This window comes from Ahaetulla prasina, chromosome 1, assembly GCF_028640845.1.
Source record: "Ahaetulla prasina isolate Xishuangbanna chromosome 1, ASM2864084v1, whole genome shotgun sequence".
Lineage (NCBI taxonomy): Eukaryota > Metazoa > Chordata > Lepidosauria > Squamata > Colubridae > Ahaetulla > Ahaetulla prasina.
The window spans coordinates 74,355,007-74,377,734 of NC_080539.1; the positions used below are offsets into that span (position 1 = coordinate 74,355,007).

Genomic DNA, 22,728 nt, shown 5'->3' on the forward strand with positions numbered 1-22,728 from the left:
GACAAAACAAAAGAGGAGTTTACAGTGGACATTAAAATAGCTAAGTTATTTTTCTTGTTGAAAATATTCTGTCCAACTGCAACAGGGGATGATCAGGAACTAATAATCAAACGCTATGAAATGACTCAAGGGACTAGGAAATGTTTAGCTTTCAGAAAATTCTGGGGGATATGATAGCACTCCTCAAATACTGGATTTCATACACAAATCTCTATTGTTCCGTAGTATAGAACATAAAACAGTGGAATAAAGACAACTATTTCATAAAGCAATTCAAGTGAAACTGATTTGTTGGCTACATTCAAGTAAAATTTAGACAGACATTAGTTGGATATGCTTTGCTTTAGATATGTGAGCATTGGGTAGAGTTTCGACTCAGTAGCACCAATGAGCCAGTTCAGTTCTATGATATCCCAAGGAACACAAAACAAAGTTTATTTTGTAATATTTATAACCCATCCAATCTTAACAGATCCTGAGTTGTACTTCATTTTCTAACAGAAAATTAATCTTCAGCCAGTCTGGATGGCATTAAAAAAGTAATTCTTGTCTCCAAAGGAATGGATATTGGAATAATCCCATGATTTCAACAAAGGGTTGGGTAGTTCAGCTAACTGCAGTCAAGATACGTATGATTAGGCTTTATATCAGTGATAATGAACAATAAATACAACAATAACATCAACAATGAATGAAGGGTCACGGATTTCCTGTCTTTGTCCTAAACTGAATTCACCAAATCACATTGTTATTATGAAGTAGCTCTGGAAATGGAAAAATCCGAGTATAGTAAGATTTTGAGCCAGGATGATGTCCTAGGATGAGAAGGATAAAGTCTTTCGCATCTCAGGAACTTGAACCCCTAGGTACCATAACTTCCTCCTTTTTGCTTTGTACCCACCCCTAGGACCTTCGTTAGAAATTCAGAATGCAAACTGTGCAGCGCTAGAAAACATAGGTTTGCAAAGCAATTAAACAAGCAATAGAACCAAACATATACAGCATTTTAAGAGCTCCCTGATCTCAGTTCGAAGAACAAACTCAGACATAGTAAATATTTGCAGTAGTGAGACAATTCTGTTATGTTTTTCAAAATTGAATGAATGAGTTTCCCCACACCTACTGTCAAATTGAGGAGCTGGTAGGCAAACTTATACTGCTATTAGTATAAAGCTCCGATAGTAAATATTGCCTTATCTGTCCATTGCTTTGGTTTTCCAACCAACACAATATAAGACTTTTTTTTTCATATAAAGACAAATGCAAAAAAATACATTCATACATTCTCTTAAACATATTCATGATAAATGAATCCTTTTATTTATTTGTATCCTGCCTTTATTATTTTTGCAAATATATACAACACACCTTTCTTCTCCTATTTTCCCCACAATAACCCTGGGAGGTGAGTTGGTCTGAGAGAGAATGACTGGCTCAGGTGACTTTCATGGGTAAGGCAGGGCTGGAACTCAGGGTCTCAAACCTCATTGACAAACAGCTATTCAACAGTTTAGGATATTTCATTTGCAGAAGAAAAAAATCACCATGTTCTGCAGATTTCAAGTATGGAGTAATTAATGGCAATCTTTCAATAAATTATTTTGCCCGTTTAAATTGCCCTTATTAGGATTAAATTACATCATGAAGGAATGCCATATACATTCAATTAAATTCATTTTGTGGGTCAATTTCTTCACCAATACTCTTTTGTACAACTACTTTTATTCATGGATGTCTTTTTAAAATATAAACATAAAATTAAAAAAAAAAGTCAATGCCTTATTTTTGCACATTTTTCCACTTCCCCTTTAAAACATGTAAGATAATGTTTGAGCATCAAAGCTCTGCCAACTATCTATCATGCTCAATGTCTATTCTTGGCAGAGATGTGAAAGATTTAAAACCATTATATCACAATAAAAAGGAAATGATCCTGCTTCCTTTGTAGACTTGTGTAACACATATTTCTATTGTTGGAACCTTACTAAAAATGAGTTCACCAATGATAATGTAACATAATCATTCTTGCAAACGACAATCAGGAATGTTTGCACACTGCGCCTAGCCTAACTTTATCTAAAGGTGAATTATTTATCAAGAGATCCATCACCAGATAAAGAAAATTAAGGTAGCTCCATTTAGAAGGGGACCATTCACCTCCTTTCTCACACCTTGTGACTTCATTTCTTTGTTCTGTTATCTGGAAGCCAAAAGAGTCAGTCACACTGAAAGAAAATGCAGTTCAGACAATTCAGGATTTTAACCAGAAAAGTAATTTTGCAATTAATATTGAGTATAAAAAATATTTCATATTTTTGCCTTAATTGTATTCTGTTGTATTGTTTTTCTGGTCACCTGTTAATGCTTAGACTACTGTTCTATTTAACAAAAAGTTCCAAAAGTTTTATGAAACTAATCTACCTTTCTAAGAATTAACAACTAAAAAGATGCCCATTTGGCATCCTATTCAACAAACTAAATTATAGAAATATTTGCTCAAAATCTAAATTGAACAATTATGATTAGCCCTATAGAATAGGTGCTGAATGAAAAATAGAATTATAGTATTTCTAACTTTTTATTAGTATCATAAGGAATGATTAGCAAAAATGTTTCTATAGTGAGTAGTACTGCAGCATTTGAATCATGCCTGAATTTCTTATCGATTGAAGCAACTATTTATATATCATTCTAAGTATTTATGGAGAAAGTTTCCTATATTTTATAGTATGACAGCTTGGGCTGTTTGATTTCAGCTATTCAAATTTTGTAGTACTCGTCTAAATTCTTCATTTAAGGAGAAGAGCATAAAGTGAAGAATATTCTATGTATTTTCTACTGGTTTTCATTAAAAGTAAGACAAGTCTCTATTATATGCCAAGTATCACTCTTTGGCCAGCCAATCTCCACAACGATGGAGATGGAGAAGATACAAATGAACAATTCAGTACTACAATCAATAAAAATTGTGGGCTTTGATCTATGAAAGAAAAAAGCAACTGAGCTGGAATGGAATATATGAATACAAAATTTGGAACAAACCACAAATTTAGGACGAATATAAAAATTACTTATTTGTACAATGTAAACCCAAGTTACAGAATTGATCACACAAATGCCAATATATTTTTGTAAACAAAGAGGTTACATTAATGGCTGTTAATTACAATAGCATAAAATTTTCCCATTCAGCAGCAAATACAGTTAGAAGATCAATTGTTAGAAATAAACAAAGAGAATCAATGTATCATGCCAAGCATGGAAAAGCTTTCCTACCAAGCCAGAGAGGCAGAAATTACAGCTTGTTGATTGAAGCAACTATTTACAGATCCCACAGATTTCCAGATCAGATTTGTTTCTTGGCATGGGGCAAGATTTTGCCCTTAAAATAGCTACTAGCTATCAGCTCTGACCTGATCCACTTTTGAGGGAAGTTGCAAAATGTACTTGTTACGTAAGTTAGAATTGATTTGGTACATACCACATATTAAGCTAACCCATGGCAACTATATTAAGGCTGAATGTGGTGAACCAGTCTAACAAAGGAGACCTTATTGTCCATTTTGAGATGACTGAAGATACAAAGCTAGTATCCAACTCCAGCCCAGGCAAAGCTACTGGTATTGGTGTTGCTAGGTCCGTGCTTGTGTTCTCTCTGTCTCTCACACAAATACACACATACACACCTAGCTTATGGAAATGAAGCTATAGGTGGTCTTGTATAGGTAGTCCTCAAGTTACAATAGTTCATTTAGTGCAGGGGTCTCCAACCTTGGCAACTTTAAGACTTGTGGACTTCAACTCCCAGAAGTCCTCAGCCAGCTTTGCTGGCTGAGGAACTCTGGGAGTTGAAGTCCACAAGTCTTAAAGTTGCCAAGGTTGGAGACCCCTGGTTTAGTGATTGTTCAAAGTTACATCGGCACTGAAAAAAGTGACTTATAGCCCTTTTCCACACTTATGACCAGTGCAGCATCCCATGGTCACATGAACAATTCAGACTCACATAATCAAAATTCAGATGCTTGGCAACTGACTCATTTTTATCACGGTTGCAGTTGTCACCTTTTCCAACCTTCTGACAAGCTAACTTGTCAGGGGAAGCCAGATTCACTTAACAATCTTCTTACTAACTTAATAACTGCAGTGATTCACTTAACAAATGTGGCAAGAGAGGTCGTAAAATGGAGCAACACTCCCTTAAGAAATGTCTCACTTAGCAACATAAATTTTGAGCTCAATTGTGGCCATAAGTTGAGGGCTACCTGTATTCCTAAACCTGTGTTTTGAAAATGATTAGTGCTAACATTCTTGGCAAGTGTTACTTTGTGTGTGAATACTTGCATTTGAAAAGCCTAAGCTAAGAAAAATACAACTGGGTCCTCTTGCTTTAAAAATCCTTTAAAAATCCCAGAAGACAGTTGTTTCCATTTTTTATTCCCCCTTCCCTATTTGCAGGTTCCTGTTGACACAATCAAATCAAATAGCCCTTTCCTTCCCACTTCCACCACGAACAGAACTGTTCATAGCCAATTGTTTATAGCCATAAAGTGCACAACTATGGACAGAAGCCAATTACTTTTGCAGAGGGGCAGATCTAATCTTAAAGAAAAAAGGATCCTAAATAAAAAAGCAGGCATAATTTGTTCCATAAAATCCAAGCCAACATAAATCACACATAACTGAGAAAGAAGAAATATTACCAGAAAAACTTGTAAGCAAATAGTAATGGTTGTATGGTATGGAGAAATATTTATTTAAAGATGCCTTTGATTTACTGAATGCTCATCAGTACAAGCTAAAACTGGTGAAGCGTGCCAGCCTTGCCCGTCCTTCTTTCCAAGAAATCGGATCTTCTTTTTCTCAAGTCTGATTCCTTAGCTGGTTGTTAAGTTCTTGCAATTCCATCATCAAATTCTCCATTGCTGCCATTTCTTCAGCGAGGTCACTGGAAACTTCATCACTTACAGCGTCTGCAAAATTTTGCTACACAAGAAAGTTGAAAGCAATTTTTACGGGAAACCTTAGTCTAAGTAAGGCACAAGGTTAAAAAAAAAATAATTCTAACCACAATCGTTTCCATAAGTTCTGTGATCTCATTTCTTTATGGCATCTACACAAGATTACTCCCATTCCAAAGGCAGCATGCTGGTGTTCCTCTGTGGATAACAGATGAGGAATATCTCCAGTGATGGGTTTCAAATTTTTTTACTACTGGTTCTGTTGTGTGGCTTGGTGGGCGTGGCAGGGGAAGGATACTGTAAAATCTCCATTCCCTCCCCAATCCAGGGGATGGATACTGCAAAATCCTCATTTTCTCCCGATCAGCTGGGACTCAGGAGACAGAGAATAGATGGGAGCAGGCCAGTCAGAATTTTTACTACCGGTTCTCCGAATTACTCAAATTTCCGCTACCGGTTCCCAGAACTGATCAGAACCTGCTGAAACCCACCTCTGAATATCTCCCTATGCAATGTTAACCTGTTAGTTTTCAATCTGCAAGGAAGCAGATTCTAACATTTGTGTCAAAATTCTAAAATAAAAAATAAAAAATGGGGAAAAGAGCAGAACTCTTAATTGCAAGGCACAGTACAACCAGCTTTCAAAACAGATTCTTGAGAGATTTCAGTGCTAAGTCTTGGGCAAGAAAATCTTCTTGATGCACTTTGGATAAAATTCAGGATTTTTATTGCCTAGCAATCTGTTTCATAAAGGAGGTTGGAAAACTGCTTTCTAGGTTTAAGGTCTCGCATAACTTTGAAGTGCTTATCATGGGCTTTGCTATAAAAACAATAGCAAGGCCAGGGCAAACATTAATGTTCAAAATTAAATTAAATTTACTCTCTATAGTTAATAAGATTTGTTCTACAGCAAATTAATAATTAGTTCACTCCTACTATCAATTACACCTTGCTGACAACTTTAGGAGAATTCTGAGGACCTTACCAAAGCCACTGGAGACTAGAAAAATAGTCCTGGGTCTACACATTTTTATAAAGTCCTTGCGTATGCAATCACTGTTTTTGTCAACTGTTCAGTAACCATGCTCTGAACACTGACATCAATGAAAGACAACATATTTTTAAAAATAACAGAATTGGGCATCAAAAGATCCCAATAATGGAAATGCTGGACAAGAAGTAAATCTTATCAATGGTAGAAACATATCTCATCCACTTGGGATTGAAGTGAGAATCCGGCATTCTCTTGGACTGGTAGATAAAAAGGAACATGGGCAACAGTGAAGGGCAGAAACTATGACAAGCTTCAGAGGTGTCATTTCTCTTCTGTTGTAACTTTAGATTGCAGGTCACCTGCTTCTGCTGCTGATAAAATTTGAAAAGTAGGCAAGAATGGATGGGATGAATGTACTATGAGATGACCAATGAACAAATGGAAAAATGCTGCACTCGTGATTTTTTTTTTTTTTGCCATGGAAGGCCACAGTAAGAGATATGCTCCTAAGGGAGCAGTGCCAGAAGTTCTTCCAACTCCTGTGATCCCACCTCTTCTCTTTAAAACTGTCAAATACTGCATTCCTACTCTACTGTATCACTGGAAGAAAACGTCATAATGCAGAAGTCATTCAAAACTGCTTTCTTAAGAAGCAATCAGTTCTTTAAAGATGTACAATAGAAAGGCATTTATAGCTATTGAGTCCAATACAATTCTCACAACTAATTCCGTATTACAAACAGGGATACCTCTCCACCCCACCTTTCAGTGTAATGAAGAGGTAATACAATTCTTCCCATCCTAATGCCTTCCAGATGTGCTATAATGCAGCTCCAATTTCCTAGCCAGTCATTGGCCATCTGATTAGAAATCCTGGGATTCTTATTCTTAAAGTATCTGGGGTGCAAGAGGTTGAGAAAAGTTGAATTAACAAAACCAATAGCTCTTGAAAACATCAGCTGTAGCTCCTGGATCAATCTCTCTCTGTCTCTCTGTTCCAAAGAACCTTTTAATGAAGTCTATCAGCCTTACCTTTGCTTTGGCAACCAAACCACGCAAGTTGAGTCGGGCAGAAGACAGTATTGGCAAGGCTTCTTGGTAATTAGTTTTCATTTTGCTGCATTTCATTGCGACTGGAGTTTTAAAAGGCAAAACAAAGTTGAGTGAGTTCCACAAAAATAACATGGTTGTTATAAATTACTACTCAGCTCTCAGTTAACTTCGATCTGGGGAGAAAAAGCTCCTAATTCATTAAAAGGATAAACATTAAGCATAAGGCAATAATCTGCAATGGTTATTACGAAAGTAATTACTGCCACTACAGCAATAATTTTATTCCCTCTAAAATACGTTGACTTTACATGTAGTCCAGAAGTATCACTGGAATGTAGAACTTTGTGATGTCGTTTAGGGTTGCAGCCTAAGTTGCTGACTTGCAAGAATAGTTTTTTATATATCTTATTTAATAATGCATACAAGTAGATTGCTTGTAACAAAACCTTGCAATGGTCCTATTCAGAATGCCAGCTATAGATAGATCTGTGATCTATCAGCCAATACTGATTGCTCTCCAAATGTGTTTCCTGTCTTTTAACAAAATGTGCCAACTATCATGCCAGTTAATACTTCTCTGTTGTTTGTAAATGAAGCTATTTTGTCTACCTAAGTGTCAGAGCCACAGTATTGGAATCTGCAAGCAAATGTTGCTGTGTGGAATAATCCATGTTATTCTCCCAGTCAGCCATGTTGTTTTTCATAATATTTCATTGTCCTTCTCACCCCATGTTGGTTTTTACTCTTAGCTAGTTAAACTTACAATCAAATGTAAAATGTGTTCAAGGCCTGAGATTATTTATATCTAGCTCTGCTATGGTGTAAAACTAATCTCCCTTCTTCCATCCATCCACTGCGACTTAATACAGCTTGGAAGTGCACATTTCCGTGCTCTCTCTTCTAGGAGGTGTTTGGGATTTTCAATTGTTTGCTTTTTGTACACATCCATGCAAATGCAGAATATAAAATAAGATGCAAGCAATGTGCTTTCTTTCTATTTTTCATTTCATGGAGTTAAGGACATTTTGATTATTGCAGGACCTCTGGTATCTTGAACCAAGAAAGACATACCATATTTTTCGGCCTATAAGATACACTGGAGTATAAGACACACCAGGTTTTCGAAGAGGTAATCAAGGGGGGGAAAAGTTTTTGCCCTCCCCAGCCCCCAGGAGCACTCTGCAGGCCTCCCAAACCCTCTGCATGTCCTGTTTTTGTGAAAAACGGGCTTGTTTTTGGTAAAAATGGAACGTATGGGGCAGGGTTTTGGGAGGCCAAAAATGGCTGTATTCAGTGTAAAAGATGCACTAACATTTCCACCCTCTTTTAGGGGGGAGGTGCGTCTTATACTCGGAAAAGTACAGTATTTTATTTTGTTCTCAATATTTCGAAGTTAGAAAGGATGATGGTACCCAATTCTAAGTAGCATGACTATCCAATTTTTTATGGCTGGCCTATACCATCTACCATTTCATTCACTGTAGGGTAGCCCAATGTTTTGTGATTCTGCATTCTTAATAAATATCAATGGCTTCCAATGGTTGGAAGTGTCATCAGAGGCATCTGTAATTATGATGTCCACTTATCTACTTTATCAGGACTCATGACTATCATGTTGCATCATGGCATTATGTTTTAATATAAAGTCTTATAAATGAGACGAGAAAACCAAATGTAATGCAATCATTTTCGGAATCAGATGGCCATTTAAACATCTACTATGTGCCCTAGAAACACTAGAATCTTTTAAGTTCATTGTCATTTCCCCCTTTTTAAAAAATGAGATTTGGAACTGATGTTGAAACATGCACATATCAAAATCTCTGTGCTGTGATGTCAATATCCCAACATTTAGCTCTGTGATCACACTAGATTTCAGAGTCTAAAACCTCAGCAAATGCTAGAAACTGTGAAGGGCCTAAGTAAAGAAAATGAAAAAAAAGTTTTAAAAAATAGGATAAAGATTCAATGCCTTGATTCAGCATGCTAGAATAAAAATATATTTTATCCATCCCACCCCACTCCCCACTGTATCTTCTGTTCCTAATAACAAGAAAGGACCCAGAACTGTGCTGCTTTCTCAACTTTTTGAGGCCTGGAATCAACTTTTAATTTCAACCTTTTCGTTATTGCTTACTTTCTGAAGTGGTAGAAGAAAAGCAGATAAATCTGCCCTTGAATCAAGCACAACTTATGATGACTACATAGAGAAAATGATGTGGTTTTTATGGCAATGTAAGAAAAGGTTTAGCTGATCTGCTAAGCTTCCAATCACTGACATGGCTGGCCAGTTTTTTATATATATATATATATTTTACTTCAGATAGTGGCTACATCTCCCTTCCCCTTCTCTCAACTATTTCCCCGGAAATTATATTCAGGTATGTGGTCTGCTATGTCCACTGCTTATTGCTTCAATAAAAAGTACTTCAGAAATAGATAATCAGCCATGATTTATGTTAACATTTTCGTATAGGACATACCTTGTGCAACTTCAAGAGCATCTCTGGCTACTTTCTTAAAAGAGGAAGTATCTTTTTCCCAGTCTCCTGATTGGATTTCACATTTGTATGCTTTGGTGAGATACTGCAATGCCTGCAATGACAGAGGTACTGTGAACTTAAAAGTAAAATTGCTTTATTTTATGCGTACATGCAAGTTCCCCCTCTATTAAGCATACTGACTGATAATACTTTATTAGTTCCTCAGCTTTAAAGCAGTCTCTTTCTTTGCAGCTGTAACACAGATGTTTTAGTTGTTGTTTTTTCTCTCAAGTATGACAGACATATAAGTAGCATATGGTTAAGAGACAATTTTTAAGTTAAAAAAATCTGTCTAGACAGATGCATGTGACCCATATTTTGCCGGGTCATCATATTTAAATGTATCTGAAAGTAAAAAAGCACTTGTATTTTCATAATTAGAGCCATTGTACGCCTAAATTTTATTCTGAATTAATTTTGCAATTTGGAAAGAGCAATTTGGACTCTAAGGATAAGTAGAAATGTAAGAGAAAGGTCTAAAACTAAGCAGAAGCACAAATGAAAAAAGTCGCCTTTGGCAAGATGGGCAGCATATAAGTTAAATAAATAAAATAGTAAATAAAAGAACAGCAATAAAATAAGTCTAGCAATTTTCTAAATCTAAACATTTAGTCCCATGATGGCGAACCTATGGCATACGTGCCAGAGGTTGCACACAATGCCTCTCTGATGGCACACAAGCTGTCGCCCCAGTTCAGCTGTGCCATGCATGCACGTGTGTCTTCCGCCGGCTAGCTGGTCTTCAGGTCTCTGCCATGTATGGGGGGGGGCATGTGCGGGGCGGGCATGTATGCATGTGGGTGTGTGTGTGCAGGGAAGCTGTGTGCGCATTGCATTTGGGAGGTTAGGGCGTGGGCACGTGCATTTGGTCCGTAAAATGTTAGCCATCACTGATTTAGTCTCTATGCCAAAAACTTTTTCAAATCCTTCTCGATAATGTTTTCAATTTTGGCAATCTGTTATACACAACAGAATTTGGTATTTGATATCACTGCTGGTTTATGTTAAGTTTTCTTATAATTAATTGAACAGCATGCTGTTCCGATTACTGTGCTACACAAATTGAAAAAAATATGTTTACAGCAAAAGGTTATATCGGTTGAAGGGATTAACTTAGAAAGAAAGTAGGCAAAGGGGAGGCCAGAAAAAGACATATATATCACACAAAATGCAGAAAGTGTGAACAGAGATAATTTTATCTAACTCTCAGTATTAGACCTCCTACTCATTCATCTAAGTTAAATATGAGGAATTTCAGTACGAATAAAAGGAACTTGATTTTTATATCCTGTGCCCAGGTGGTGTTAACTGATGACACAGATAGCGATCACTATGAATTTAATTATGAAAAAAGGGGTGGATTAGGGCACTAATAACCTTGGAAAAAGGCTCTCATCTCTCCATAACTGAAAACACAACAGCAACATGAATTTGAGGGAAATTGACCTGGTTGTGCACTTTATTTATTTATTTATTTATTTATTTATTTATTTATTTATTTAATCACATTTTTATAACGCCCTATCTCCCGAGGGACTCAGGGCGGTTTACAGCCTGATAAAAACATACATATAAATACAAAATAAAACACCAATTTAAAAAACTTATAAAATAAGGCCGAATATTAAAAATTGCGATAAAAATGATAAAACCCCGTTAAAACCAAATTTAAAATTTAAAATTCTAGTCCAGTCCTGCGCAAATAAATAGATGTGTCTTAAGCTCGCGGCGAAAGGTTCGAAGGTCAGGAAGTTGACGAAGACCTGGGGGAAGTTCGTTCCAGAGGGTGGGAGCCCCCACAGAAAAGGCCCTCCCCCTGGGTGTCGCCAGTCGGCACTGCGTGGCTGACGGCACCCTAAGGAGTCCTTCCCTGTGAGAGCACACAGGTCGGTGGGAGGCATTCGGTGGCAGCAGACGGTCCCGTAGGTAACCTGGCCCTATGCTATGGAGCGCTTTGAAGATAGTTACCAAAACCTTGAAGCGCACCCGAAAGGCCACAGGTAGCCAGTGCAGTCTGCGCAGGAGAGGTGTCACATGGGAGCCACGAGGGGCTCCCTCTATCACCTGCGTAGCCGCATTCTGGACCAACTGGAGCCTCCGGGTGCTCTTCAGGGGGAGCCCCATGTAGAGAGCATTGCAGTAATCCAGACGAGATGTCACGAGAGCATGAGTGACCGTGCATAGGGCATCCCGGTCTAGAAAGGGGCGCAACTGGCGAACCAGGCGAACCTGGTAAAAAGCTCTCCTGGAGACGGCTGTCAAATGGTCTTCAAAAGACAGCCGTCCATCCAGGAGAACGCCCAAGTTGCGCACCCTCTCCATTGGGGCCAATGACTCGCCCCCAACAGTCAGCTGCGGCTGCAGCTGACTGTATCGGGGTGCCGGCATCCACAGCCACTCTGTCTTGGAGGGATTGAGCTTGAGCCTGTTCTTCCCCATCCAGACCCGTATGGCCTCCAGACACCGGGACAGCACTTCGATAGCTTCGTTAGACATTAAACTATGAATTGGTAAGTGGTTTTTGTGCTGTTGTTATCTGGTTTGCACACTTTAAAGCACGGGTGTCAAACTCGATCACATCATGTGGTGTATCGCAACATTTTTTTGCCTTTGCTGGTTTGCCTGCGCATCACGCATCCAAACCATGGGCTGCCAGTTTGACACCTGGGTTTTAAAGTATAAAAAAGTATGTTACATTTTTCAGAACCTAGCTAGGTTTTTGACTCCTGCTTATAGGGACATTTAAAAATTCCTGTGGCTCCCCCAAAAATTCCTGAGAAGGAATTTTCCACTGTGAAATGACTTCATGTTCTTCACACTGGGGGTTAAGAATACCAACTTGTTCAGTTTTAGCCTGGCAGTTTCCATCTGGAATGTGACTGCTGACATACCCAAATGAGTCTCTTATTTTATTTCTTTAGCCTTAAGTATGAATAGAAAACTATGGTTTGTATCTTTCCTAATAAGCAGTTTCATAAACCAAGATGAAATCACAACATATGGCTTTGACTTGTTAAGAAAGAAACAAGTCAACAAGTTCCCACTTCATGCATACTTCTAAACATACCATGGTTGGAACATGTCAGCTGTATCTGCTGGCAGGAAGACCCAAGTGGGAGCAACTGGGCAATGTGCACAAACAGCTTACTCATTAGAAATGTCGCACATTGTGATAACTTAATGTAGCCTATTAATTCCATTTCCTGATGTTCTACATGCCATCAATATTTGAGAGATGGAGATGATGGCAGTCAGGATACAGGCATTGGAAAAGCAAACAGTGACACAATCTTGCATCGAAGCAAAACAGAACAAAATCAAACAAAACAAGAACTTACAGTATTATGATGTAAGCCACACAGCCATTTCACACTTTCAGTTGACACATTTTGATGCTCAACTAAATACAGAAACAGTCCGAGTGGCAAAAATAAACCAACCCTTCTTTAACAAAAATAGCTTGGTTCCAGATGCTTCCCTGACTTAAGAAACATAAAATGACATATGACTTTGACTCTTGGGAAATTGTTCCCTGAAATGGAATTTGCAAATCACCACGGAGGGTGTCACTTGGGGGAGGATTAGGCAGATTGGCATAGATCTCTACGAGGAACAGCCGCATGGCGTGATACAGATGAGAAGAAAGAGTTATGTTACCAACATGAAACTATCTGACAGAAGATTTGAATCCAGGTAAAAGATTCAGGATGTGTATAAACAAACACCCATCAGAGCTCATTATTTTGGTGACACAGAAGGGTTTCTCCTCCCCTTCTTATTGCATAATATATTTTATTTTTTTATTTATCAATCATATATAAGATACCAGGTAAAAGTATAAACATAATCTGGATACATGAAAAGAGTAAGTAAAAAAGAAACATTAGGACAGGGACGGTAGGCACACAGGTGCAATTATGCACGCTTCTTACAGACCTCTTAGGAATGGGGTGAGGTCAACAGTAGATAGTTTAAGCTTAAAGTTTTGGGGGTTTGGGGAAGAAACTACAGAGTCAGGTAGTGCATTCCAGGCATTGACCACTTTGTTACTGAAGTCATATTTTCTGCAATCAAGTTTGGAGTGGTTTACCTTGAGTTTGTATCTATTATTTGCTTGTGTATTGTTGTGGTTTAAGCTGAAGTAGTCATTGACAGGTAGGACATTGTGGTAGATAATTTTATGTACTGTGCTTAGGTCAGACTGACGTTTGCAAAGTTCTAAGTTGTCTAAGCCCAAAATTTGGAGTCTGTTGGCATAAGGTATTTTATTGCGAGCAGTAATAACAGATCTTGACGAGCAATTCAGAAATTTTTGCAATTGGATCTAGGGGAACGATTCATGGACTCTTTGAAATGTCATTGAGACATGTTTGCAAGTCACTCAGATCCTCTCTGAAAATAACAGTGATAGCAGAGACCTTCAGAACAATGCCTGCTCCTGCTTTATTACGTTTTCAGTCATTGGTGCCTGAAGATATGGTCAAGGGGGGTTCTGAATGACCACTTATCTCTTCCTGTCCTTTCTCTTGTGCCTTATATTACCGAGGGGATGAAAAACTGATTAAAATGGAAATAGTACAGAGAATGGATCTATTACAAAACATAGCTGCATGATTATTAATGGATATGGAAAATGAGATCAGATTATGGCAGTAAAATTATGCCCTTTCTGGGTTTAATTCAAAGCACTGGCTTTAATCCTTAAAACCTCTTGCAGTTTGGGACCAAATTACCTGAAAAACCAATCCACCCCCACAGATCTGTTGAAACCTTAAGAATCTCTGCTGAGATCGTCATCCAGGCCATCTCATAAATATTTAAGGTGGTTGAGTCCTTCATATTCTCTCACATTTTTAAAAATTATGATTTTAGGGCTGTAAATTTAATCTACAATTTAAAACCTGCCATTTAAAAAAATAATGATATGTAATGAGGGAAGGGGAGAAATCTGCAGTCCTCAAGCTCTTCTTTGTGGTCACCATGGCTGAAAATTGATAGAATTATAACTCATTATGTTAACGAAGGAAGCAATATGAAAACTGCAGCAAAGGTTCTGCAATAGACTTAACTAGGTTTAAAAACATGTCAAAAACAAGGAAAAAGGCCACATTTGCATCCGTGTCCTGCCTTGTGGCCCTTATGATCTTAAAAAATGTTAAGTATGCCCCAGACTATCAAAGCTCACTTTATGATTTGGTTAAGTTTTCCTTAATGCTGCATGCTGTAATGTATTGTTTTTATTGTTTATTTTATTTTGATGGACTTTATTGCCCATCAGTCCTATATAGCCAAACAAAAGAAGAATGATACTTCATTATCTGTCGGTACAGATATTTCTCTTCCCTGTTCTATTGTAATGGAATCAGATAATTTAAACAGTGTTTCTCAACCTTGGCATCTTAAGCTGTGTGGACTTCAACTCCCAGAATTCCTCAGCCAGCACAGCACAATTCTGGGAGCTGAAGTCCATACTGCTTAAAAGGTTGAGAAAAGAGTTAAGTTCCACAATATTTGAACGCTGCAAACATCACTTTACATTCAGTTTAATGCTTCTTTTATATCAAAACTGTGAGGGAGTAACAACTCCCCCCCCACAAGACTTAAGGAAAAATTTGAACATGTCCTGTCAATTTGGTTAGTGGGCAGAGTCTATTAGAACTCAAGAAAATCAGATGTTCAAGGCTCAATTCCCCTTCTCAGGTGGTCTTTGAAAAAGAGAGGAGGAAAATTCAGATTTTACTTTTGATGTTTTGTCTTTCATTCCAAGAATAAAAAGGCTCTCTTCTCAGTCTAATTTCTGCCAAGTATGAAAAGCAGCCCAGCCCAGAGGAAAGTTGGAGAATCATCAGAAAATAGTGACCTAGGAAAATGTGGAGCTAATTCAGATTATGATAATTTTCTTTATGTTACAGATTGATCTGAGCTGTTTCTCTGCATCCTTATTTCTATCTGAATGTTGTGCATGTGTGCATGTCTATTTCTGCCAGGAAGATTAGCCATTGAGTTAAGGTCTGTAGGAGTAATGATAATTTGTCACTTTTCTCCATTGTCTTTAACACTTATTTAGTTCCTTAATCTTAATACTGAACAGGTAATAAAGAACTCTGACTTTACTCAATTAACCTATTCATTCTGAAAGATCTTTAACTTTAGAAATGCCCTGTCAAATTAAGTTCCTGAGAAAAAGTGGGGATGTTTTCCTACTCTGCTGTCTGTAATTCAAATCAAAATAAAGGGGACTTGAACTTGTATAAGGTGGGTAATGACAACAAACCAAAATGGCTCTCCATTTGAAAAAATAGGGGGGGGGGGAACGAAGGAAAAAAATAGATGCAGGAAACTACAGACCCATCAGCCTGATCTCAATACCAGGGAAGATTCTGGAAAAGATAATTAAGCAACAAATCAGCGAACACCTAGAAGCAAACAAAGTAATAACCAAAAGCCAACACGGGTTTGTCAAAAACAGATCATGCCAGACTAATCTTATTTCATTCTTTGACAAAGTGACAAACTAGTGGACCAGAGGAATGCTGTCAATATAGTTTACTTGGACTTCAGTAAAGCATTCGACAAAGTAGACCATAATCTACTAGTTGATAAAAATAGAAAAATGTGGGTTAGACAGCATCACACCAGATGGATTCATAACTGGCTGACCAACTTTACTCAACGTGCAGTGCTCAATGGAACTGCATCTACATGTAGGGAAGTACCCCAGTGGGTTACCCCAGGGCTCTGTTTTAGGCCCAGTACTCTTCAACATATTCATCAATGATTTGGATGAGGGAATAGATGGGGAACTCATCAAATTTGCAGACGACACTAAGCTAGCAGGAATAGTCAACACTCCAGAAGATAGGCTTAAGATACAGAAGGATCCTGACAGACTTGAACATTGGGCACTATCTAACAAAATGAAATTCAATGGTGAAAAAAGTAAGGTTCTACATTTAGGCAAGAAAAACCAAATGCACAAGTACAGTATATGTGTTCCTTGCTCAATAGTGGAGACTAGTGAGAGGGATCTTGGAGTCTTAGTGGACAATCACTTAAATATAAGCAAGCAGTGTGCTGCAGCTGCCAAAAAAGCCAATACAGTGGATTGAACCAAGTTTGTTGTTTACTAATTTGAGGATCTCTATTTCTGAAATAAATAAATAGAAATGACTATTTTAAATTACTAAACTAAATTAATAATTCTCTTGGTTTTATTTCACGGAATATATGTATGAAAAGAATGCTGGAATGGGATTACATGACTGCATCACTTAGCAAAGACAATTTTTTGCAGTTTTGGATGCCAACGTTAAGCATTGACTGTGTGGGTCATTAAGTAAGGACATCACATGATTGGGACTTCTGACTTCCTAACACATTTTTCATTGACTTTGCTTGTGGGAAGCTGGAAGGGAATGTCGGAATTCACAATCAGAAAACCACAGATCATTGCGATGTCATAATCACAAGCTGGTTGCCTGAATGGCGATCAAAACAAATTCCTTGTGTGTCCAATCACACTTGGCCAATAAATTCTATTCTATTCTATTCATGTGACCACAGGGATGCTGCAATAGTTGGAACTCCAAGGACCAGTTATAAGTCCTCTTTGTCCAGCACCACTGCAAGTTGGTATAGTTGCTGAACTATAGTCACTGAATATAATTTGACTACCACCTCTAAAGTCTATTATAGTATTTTTATTGCTGTATCCAAAGCTGGGCTTTATGGTAATACTGAAAGCTAATTATATTTTCAGTAGCTTCAGTAAAGCTACTTATGACTTCATGACTGTAACTTTGTTGCTTGTATCCTTATGATTGATATTGATTGTTTCCTAGTATGATTTGATTGCTTATTTGTACTCTATGACTATCATTAAGTGTTGTACCTTATGATTCTTGTACCTTGTCTTTTTACGTATACTGAGAGCATATGCAACCAAAGACAAATTCCTTGTGTGTCCAATCACACTTGACCAATAAAGAATTCTATTCTATTCTATTCTATTCTATTCTATTCTATTCTATTCTATTCTATTCTATTCTATTCTATAGCAATGGCATTATTGAATGCTTGCAAACACAAAGACAGAGAGACAGCTAAATTGAAAGAACATTAAAACATAATATAGTTTCTATGCAAGAAATCAAGAATAAAACTTTTATCTGTTATTACAAAACACTCCTTCAATAGATTCAAGCTCACTATCTGATGTACTACTGAATACTTCTAGGTGACTTATATACAAGATGGAAATGAACTTTGTTTCCATTCCCAATCTCAGTTTCTGACCCAGATAATATAGCAAGAATGGATAAAGAAAAAGAACGAAAAAGAAAATAAAGAAAAACTTACAAATTTCATTCTCTAGTGGTAATTATGAGAATTCATGCTCAAGATTTCAACCTGTCATTTTCATGTATTGGGCACATGGGCAATGTTAACTTTTAAGATGTCCACTCTTTATTATGGTGGAGTCTACATTCTCACTGCAGATTATGGGGGTTTACTACTAATCCTGTTCTTTGTGTTTTGTGTCTTCTTGCACAAATGTCAAAATAATCTTAAATACAATAAAACATTTTCACAAATCAAGGGTGAACTCTTTTGCTGTTCTCCATAATGGGCCCCCAAGAACTCACAAAACGGATTAAATAATATACACTGTCGGATCAATGATTTCATCGATATTTAGGGAAATATTGCCCAGCATAAACTCATGATCATAAAACAATGTTTTGACAGTGTTGCAGTTCTAAAATTATACAACTGAAGGAAAAGGTTTTTTGGAACCCAAGAGTTGAAATAAGCCATTTAATCCAGCAAATTTCAATGCAAAAATACAAATTAATTTACAAATAAAACATCTTACAAATGCCTATCAAACCTCTGACTGAACATCTCTCACTAAGAGAACCCATTAGCCCATAAAATGAATGTTAATCAGTTATAGGAAAGATAAAACTATAAACCATTATGTCTGTCCACTGCGGAACAACATCTGCCAACAAAATGGATGACTTCTCCTGCTGTTCGCACATATACCTAAATCTTCTCCAGATGGTTGGGAGATTTCTGGAGTTGATTTAGTGGATATTGGAGGATACAGTGGTCGGGTAGGGAGAGAACAATGGAAAAATTATTTTATCAGTAGAAATTCACTTGTGTAACATTGGATATAGGCCACAAGCAGAAACACTCCTTGTTTTAAAATAATATTTATTATTTCCTCTTTTACATGGGGAAGTCTCTTCCAATGGCAATTCTGTTGCCTCAAATGTAGCCTAGGAATGCATTTAAAATGGGAGGGAAAGGGAAATTACAGAGAAAATATAATGAATTTCTAGATTAAGACTTGGTGCAAAAATACCAACTACTAACTTTATTTACTAGGTTATGAAGAGGGAGAAGCTCTACAGTTTGAAAGGGAAACCAATCGGAATAGTGAACAATTTTATTTTCAGATTGTAACCACCCAATGGTTTACCTAAAATCAGGACAATATAGTTGCATGATTGTCACCAGGAGATAAGAAATTACATGGGGAGAAAAAAAATCCTTTCCTTGTGGCAAGTATGTATTCCCCTACCCCCACAAGAAAAGAACAGAAAGGAAAAGACAAAGTAAATATAAATATATGATTGTAAGAGAAACAAAGCAGGGGTGAAATCCAGCAGGTTCTGACAGGTTCTGGAGAACGGATAGCGGAAATTTTGAGTAGTTCAGAGAACCGGAAAATACCACCTCTGGCTGGCCCCAGAGTGGGATGGGAATGGGGATTTTGCAGTATCCTACCCCTGGAGTGGGGTGGGAATGGGGATTTTGCAGTATTCTTCCCCTGGAGTGGGGTGGGAATGGGGATTTTGCAGTATCCTTTTCCTCCCACGCCCACCAAGCCACGCCCACAGAACCAGTAGTAAAAAAATTTGGATTTCACCACTGAGACAAACTAATATAATAAAGAATTGGAAAAAAAATTGTATAGTAAAACACATACAAACCTTTCTTGTCTTTTTCTTTTTCCTGATTAATCTCTTGTCCACCTCCCACACAGGACTCCCATGTCTACCTAGCATTTTTAATGTTATTTATTATATGTTTCCTTTCCATTTTCTGCATTCTGCTAAGCATCTCGTTCTACTCACATGTCTGCTTCTCACTCATCTTTCTTATCTTTGTTCTTTTTTTTCCTATAGTTTTCTCAGTCCTTGCCATATATGGAGGAAAGATGTCTCACACACTAATCGGAGGAAGGTACAGCTGCAGTACAATAGTTATGTGTCGGTAATGCTAAAGGATCAGACTGACCTCATCAAACAGCTTAATAAATGATCCCATACGTGGGACTTCTATTCGCCTTATACTAAATGGTAACAGTTTAATAATTGGAAACATTCTCTTCCGCCAAAGGCTGCTGCATTGAGATAATGATTGAGCTATTGAAATTCCAAAGGAAGCCTGAAATGTATAAATCATTCTGCAGAAGACATATTGTTTAAAAGTGATATTTAGCACTTAGGTACAAACACTAGAATGAAACATTAAAAAACTAGAGAGACCATACCCTCTGTCTTATAAATTCTGTGATTAGTACATCTAAATAAATAATTATCTTAAGCCAGTCTGGAATCACAAGAAATTATTAAAATTCATCTCTGCCTGAATGTGTATTTTTCATGCAAGAGGGAAAAGTCTATTATTTTATCTCGCTGCTCCCTTAATTGTTTTTCTCTTTTTTATCAATCTTTAAAATAAGTAGGCTTGCTAATCAAGTTACCAACAAAGAACCAATCATATTCTCACAAAGGATACATCCAAAACCTTAATATCACCATGAAAACACATGTGTGGCTTTTCTAATACGAGAAGCATATTCTGCCATTAAGGTTTACCTTTTCTATGTCTTCGCAGTTCTCATTCTGCCCATTTTCGTAAAGCCTGGCATATAATCTCCAGATTTCTCCATCACTTGTCACTCGAGAAGTCACTCTGCCAAAGAGGGCCTGCAGTTTTCCCTTTAATCCTTTGGCTGTCTCCCCATTTCGGTCACTTACTCCATCCATGACTACTTTTACCAGAATCTTAAGCACCTTAAAGACAAGTAAATTGTTAGTTATAGTTGGAGTCCCATAAAGTCGAGTGGTGTTTCCAAAATGTTTGCTAATATATCGTTCAATTGATCAGAGCTGGAATGAATATCTTAAATGACTGGATTAATGTATTAAAATAGTAATCTATTTGAAGATGGAACAAGATGTTATAATTGCATTATTTAATTATTTCCTCTGAAGATGCTTGATGAATATTATAACAAATATAATTATAAAACAAAGGAGCTATCTCCTTAGCTGCTGTATTTAACAATATTTAAATCTGAATTCCATGTGTCTCCTTGAGGTACAAAAATATTGAACTGTATGATAGCATAATTGCTCCTTCCTTTGACTTTCCAAAATATTACTGCAGAATTGTTTCTGCAACATTAACATCCCACACTCCCCACACTAACATACTTTTACCCCACTAGAAAAGGCAAAATCAGTATGGAAGCTGGAACGCTATCTATCCATTATGAATGGGGGTGGGAGGACCAAGTACTGGCTTGGCTGATTTCCATCCCCTCCAATGCCTGTACTGTCTAAAGCTGTGATGGTGAACCTATGGCACGTGTGCTGGAAGTGGCACGCACAGCCATCTCTCTGGGCATGTGAGCCTTCACACGTTGCTCTTACGAGTTCTGGCGCACCATCCAGCTGGTCTTCATGTGCATGGGAGCGATAGAAACCAAAAGAGCAACCATCTAGTGCGCATGTGCGCGCCGGGAAGATGATCTTCCGGTTTCTGACACACATGAAGGCCAACTGGCCAGTCAGTGCCGAAAAGGTTTGCCAACACTGGTCTAAAGGAATACACACACACACACACACACACACACACACACACACACACATACACTCTGAGGGTGCTGTAAAAACATGCACTGCACATCTGGTTACTCAGGGCCCACTGCATTGGCTTGCATCTTCAGGGGTTCTTTGTACAGAGGGAAAGGGCATGATGCTACAAACATAGTAGCTGAGGACATCATGTGCATTTGAGGTGACAGCTGAGAGGAATTCCTGGGTAGTAGTACACTGTTACTTTTCAGATCATAGGGCTAAAGGGTCCCCAAAGAAGACAAATACTAAGAAAAGTAAAAAGAAAGAACAAGAAGAAAATAGAAATTTTGCAATTGAGGTGGTTAGTGGAGCTCAGAAGTATATTTGTTTTCTGAGGAAAGCCAGGCTAAACTGGGTAAATTTGCTTACTTCCTCCCATCAAAATGGAGGAGAAAGAAGTATCCACTGTTTATGCTGTAAAAAAGGGTCATTTTTACTAGGTCTTGATACAGCTTGAAAGTTATGGCAGCAGAAAGAGTTATATTTTTAATTGCTTTCTGAGAAATTCTAAGGCAACTTAAGATATTTACCATGCTTTATTATTCTTTGTTAAGAAGCACATTATTTAAAATTAGACACATGAATAAAAAGAATGGGCACTGTACCTGGACATCCTTATACTTTTCTTTTAAGTCCATAAGCCTGTGATAAGCTTTAATGGCTTCCGAAAATTCTCCAATGTCTGTACTGGTTAGAATGTAATTTTCCCAAATCTGCCAATGCTCATAATTACACTTGAGAGCTTCCTGAAGAGTGCGGAATGCTTTAATTCTAGTTTTTTTTTTTTAAAAAGAAAAAATAGCAAGAATTAATTAATCGTAAAATGAACACACTTTGTTTTTCCATTAAAGGCTTCCCCATTTGCTCATTTAGAATCTTTTTATTTTCTTGTCATATTGAAAAGAAAAGTGGTGAAAAAAACTTCTTACTTTGCCACAAAGCCATCATTAACATGGAGTGGGGACTTTTATATATAATTTTATATATAATCAAGTGATGTGAGAAATACTTCATCTAATGTCGTGATGGCGAACCTACGGCACACATGCCACAGGTGGGACGCAGCACCCTCTCTGTGGGCATGCGAGCCATCACCCCAGTTCATTTCTGCTGCGCATGCGCGCGGACCTCCCGCCGGCCAGCTGGTCATCGGCTCTCTGCTGTGCATGCATGGGATATGTGCAGGAGTGCCACGCGCACATGCAGGGGGGCCACGCGCACAATGCAGGGCACATGCA

At 37.7% G+C, this 22,728-nt stretch overlaps 1 protein-coding gene across 1 annotated transcript in view; it reads right to left on the reverse strand.

Annotated features, from left to right (window-relative positions):
• Window positions 1-1,297: 1,297 nt before the first annotated feature.
• Window positions 1,298-22,728, reverse strand: part of TTC27 (tetratricopeptide repeat domain 27) — a 96,773-nt gene continuing 75,342 nt past the window's right edge. The window contains exons 16-20 of the mRNA XM_058164227.1: window positions 22,096-22,261; window positions 20,444-20,641; window positions 9,489-9,600; window positions 6,985-7,085; window positions 1,298-4,983 (exon numbers count right to left, since the gene is read on the reverse strand). Coding sequence (XP_058020210.1) covers window positions 4,861-4,983; window positions 6,985-7,085; window positions 9,489-9,600; window positions 20,444-20,641; window positions 22,096-22,261 — 700 coding nt within the window. The 3' untranslated portion in view covers window positions 1,298-4,860. The remainder of the gene's footprint in view (window positions 4,984-6,984; window positions 7,086-9,488; window positions 9,601-20,443; window positions 20,642-22,095; window positions 22,262-22,728) is intronic.